At 37.1% G+C, this 3,908-nt stretch overlaps 1 protein-coding gene across 5 annotated transcripts in view; it reads right to left on the reverse strand.

Annotated features, from left to right (window-relative positions):
• Positions 1–3,908, reverse strand: part of LOC113817382 (GA-binding protein subunit beta-1) — a 25,122-nt gene extending 21,214 nt beyond the window's left edge. For 3 of the 5 annotated variants that reach the window (XM_070130033.1, XM_070130030.1, XM_070130032.1), the window contains exon 1: positions 3,357–3,516. In XM_070130033.1, the coding sequence (XP_069986134.1) occupies positions 3,357–3,383 (27 nt within the window). In that variant the 5' untranslated portion in view covers positions 3,384–3,516. Of the gene's footprint in view, positions 1–3,356; positions 3,517–3,791 lie in introns of those variants that run through there. The other 2 variants (XM_070130031.1, XM_070130034.1) reach the window with 2 other exon arrangements.

Consider the following 3,908-nt stretch of genomic DNA (forward strand, 5'->3'; position numbering starts at 1 on the left):
GTGTGTGTGTGTGCGGGTGTGTGTGCGCGCGCGCCCGTGTGTGTGTGTGCGCTTGTGTTTTAGCCCAAGCTTAGTGCATCCAAGCAGTTAATATTAACCAAAACGACTGCACCTATGCAAAAAATAGTCATATTGAAGAAAAAGTCCATACAGAATAGAACTTCAAGAGGAAATGCAAAGCCAGAACAAATCTAACTTCTTATAATTTAGCTAAATGATAAATCTAAGATAAACGGATATTTCCTCCTCAACAGCCTATTCCATTAAAGGAACCGTCTGGTCTTTTTTCGGTGATTTTCGTCCATCTTGCCGGAATTGAGTTAAATGCGATTTCAAGGAGTTTCTAGGCCCCTGGATCATACCTTAAAATTTCAAGGCCTGACTGTTATTTTTCAGGTGGTAGCAGCCAATAATAGGTAAATAATAGATAATTATATCAATAACAAGTATTTTGTACATGATTTGTCATGCAAAATGTATAAATAATGAATAGGAAAAAGATCACGATTATTAGGTCCTTTACATTTTTACGCATAGCACACGTATTTTCAGTCCGATTTTAACGTATTATGGCTCATTTTGTAGCTGAATAATAGTTCTATTACATGCTGCCATAAGGATTTGCAATATTTTACGGTGCTTCTTATAAAAGTGACTTATATTTTCAAAATCACCCATTAGGGTGTTTTAACAGTCGCCTTCGGGAAAAAAATAAAATAAATAAAGGAAGCAAGATCAACTTCTCAAAAATGGCTTCCGCATATTATAGTAGAAGGATGGTTCTATTCAGACATGAAATCATCATGGCTGTATGATTTTTGGGGATTTTTGAGAACTTTTTTAACATGGTCAATGTAGGCCTATAGACCCCCAGATCAATGCACTACTCTACACTATACAGAAGATTTTGAGAAACCGTTACGTGCTGGCAATGTCCGAATAACTTCGGGATGCAGGTAGATGATAGAGGATTATGGTGTAGGAAGACTAATCTTATACCTTGTTTTGTTGATACCAAGATAGTCATGGAAAGATGAAGAAACCGAAAAATAATGATATCTCGGTACACCACCTTTGTGGGCGCAAAAGCTGTATCAGACACAATTTTAGTCTAAAATAAAAGTTTTATGGCTCATTTTGTAGCTGAATGATAAATCTAGTGCTTGTATGAAATGGTTTTTGCAATTTTTTTCCTGTGCTCCTTATAAAAACGACAAATGTGTAAAAAAAAACACAAGAAAAAAAAATCTTGATAGTCAGTCACTTCAAAAATTCACACAAAAAAATAAAAACAAAGTCAAAATCGAAAAAAGTATTTCATACAAGCACTAGATCTAGGATGAATCTGTTAAAAAATCACATCAGAATGCATGTATAATTTTTTCTGGATTTTACAAACTTTTTTTGCTTTTGTAAATTTTCAAAACGAGAACTTCACAATTTTCCGGCTTTCTGACAATAATTAAAAAACTGTTAAGCCGATCAAAAAAAAAAAAAAAAAAAATCGACCAAAGGGATCAGGGGAGGGTCTAAATAAAAGGGTGTGAGTTTCATCAAAATTGGCAAGAAAAATTGAGGGGGAAAAAAAAAAAAAAAAAAAAAGAGATGGTCCCCTTAATTCATATACATTTTTTTCTTCTTCTTTTTTTTTTTTTTTTTTAGCTGAATATATCAAAAGCATTCACTTATTTATCTATCCAAAAATATGATGTAATAACGTAAAAATAAATCACACGCCAAAAGTAAGATGTTATAATAGAAAGTAAATTACTGGAAAGTTATAAATATTCTCATGATATTGATAACACATCAAAAACTTTAAACAATGAAAAAGCTTCTGCATCAGCCCTTTATGGTGCTTAAACTCCAGGTAATTCCCTCATCTTCCCATCCCATATAGGAGCCACTCTTTGGGACAAAAAAAGGCCCAACACATCCACACATCTAGCACAAGTCTGACACATAAGAGCAAAGCCTATACACTTGTCTGCACTCCTACAAAGGTAATGAATCTTTCCCATATATATTCTGACAGGACAGCAAAAGAGGCAACTAATCATCAAATATAATATCTCAATTTTGTTGAGTGTAAATAGTAGAATTCAAATATGAACAGTGGAATTTGCCATAGAGCAAAGCAATGACACGGTTGATCACTTGACATACTCTACTTTCATGCTGAACTTCACTTTAGACCATCCACTGCCATCCACCAAAAAGATCTGAATGAAACACAATAGAAAAAAAGCTCCATTTTGAAATATCATTAAACCATTTTTTTTTTTTTTTAATCTGTAACATGCAGAGGGAACATAAGACTAGTTTAAAACTCAATTACAGTATAAAATCCCTTCCAACTCTAAATACTACTCGACTGTCATACTCCTAATTACAATATCACTTATATATCTGTCTACAGACAGATATATAACAGAGGGAAAAGAGCACCACCATTTTATAAAGCATAAAAAAAGAGCATAAACAACATAAGTGAAGTTACTGCGGCCTCACATTTACCACAAAATTATGAAAATATCTGTTGCATATCTACAACACTCTCATACAGCTAGAGTTCTTAATATTACATTTTCTATACAAAATTGTAGTGACAGTTAGGACTAATGCTAACAAATGGGGTAAAGGATGGCTTGCCCCTTGTCCAGAGAATAGATAGAAGGTAGGGAAGAGGTTTGGGTTTTGGGGACTTTGTCTCGGGAGGGTGCATCGCTCTCGGTAATAAATACCAAACAAACACCAAATAATAAAAATGACAGTAAGACTAATTCAACATGTAATGCAAATTCATTAGCTAAACAGGAGTCATGAGATCATATTAGGAGACCTTTAAGGCCCCAGTGCAGGCTACACACTAGGCACTGACTCCTGATGGCAGGTCATGGCAAACCCTTAATGCCCAAAGCATGCCCAACCAAACCATGATCCTGCAAAACACATTGGTTTTGCATCAAAGGCAAAATATGTTGACAATAATATATATCTTGACATACAGAGTAACACTGCTGTATATCCTCCCAACAGTGTGCATATCTGTCATGTCGTATGCCTCTCAGCCCGTGACACGACAGGGCCGCCTTGGGTCACTCGAGGTCAGAGGTCAAGGCTTTCCAATGAAGGGAAGCGAGTTTCCTTCCCAAGGCACAGAGAATGAGATTCAAATGCTCAACAGGAAGCTCCTCAGCAGCCATATTGGGCGGAAATGGGGGGGAGAGGTTGGGGGTGAACGAGGAGGAGGAGGAGGGGAGAGAAAGGGGAGAATAAGAATATAAACAAAGAACTGAGAAAAAAATAAATATGACCGTTTGCAAAGCCTTTGAGAGCCATTCTCATGAACTTACTATTATCTGTGATTTGTTCTTTTCCATCTCGGCCTCCTCATCTACCCTTCCCTGTCGCCCAAGCTGAAAAGTTCATCTCAGGAAAAAAAACTTTAGAAATTCGCCTTGTGACAAGGGAACTCCACAACGTTACCAAGTGCGGCAGAACTCTTTCAACTTTTCTGCTAAAATCGTTGTTCTGCCACAAAAGGTGGTGTAAATTCCGTGAACGTAGAATATAAATAAAATCTAATCAATTGGGAATGCTTAATCTCCAGAATTTCGTCCTGTGCAGAGTGCCAAAGACCATATATGCAGAGGGCCTCCCCAATGTTGCCAGACGCGACACAACTCTCGCCTCGATTGAGCTCGATTTCCTTTTCATTTTCAGTCGTTTCGCAGCGAGAAAGGCGACGCTCGCCGGTGGTTTATAGCAAGGTCTCTATGAGTACTTACAAAGACCATGATTCAGAGGGGGTGGAGAGCGAGTCTTGTCACTGCTGAAATTTTCGGGTAATTTTCAGCTGCGGATTCATAAAGTTCAAATCCAAATCTCATCCTACGTCGTGTAGC

Source organism: Penaeus vannamei, chromosome 14, assembly GCF_042767895.1.
Source record: "Penaeus vannamei isolate JL-2024 chromosome 14, ASM4276789v1, whole genome shotgun sequence".
NCBI classification, from domain to species: domain Eukaryota; kingdom Metazoa; phylum Arthropoda; class Malacostraca; order Decapoda; family Penaeidae; genus Penaeus; species Penaeus vannamei.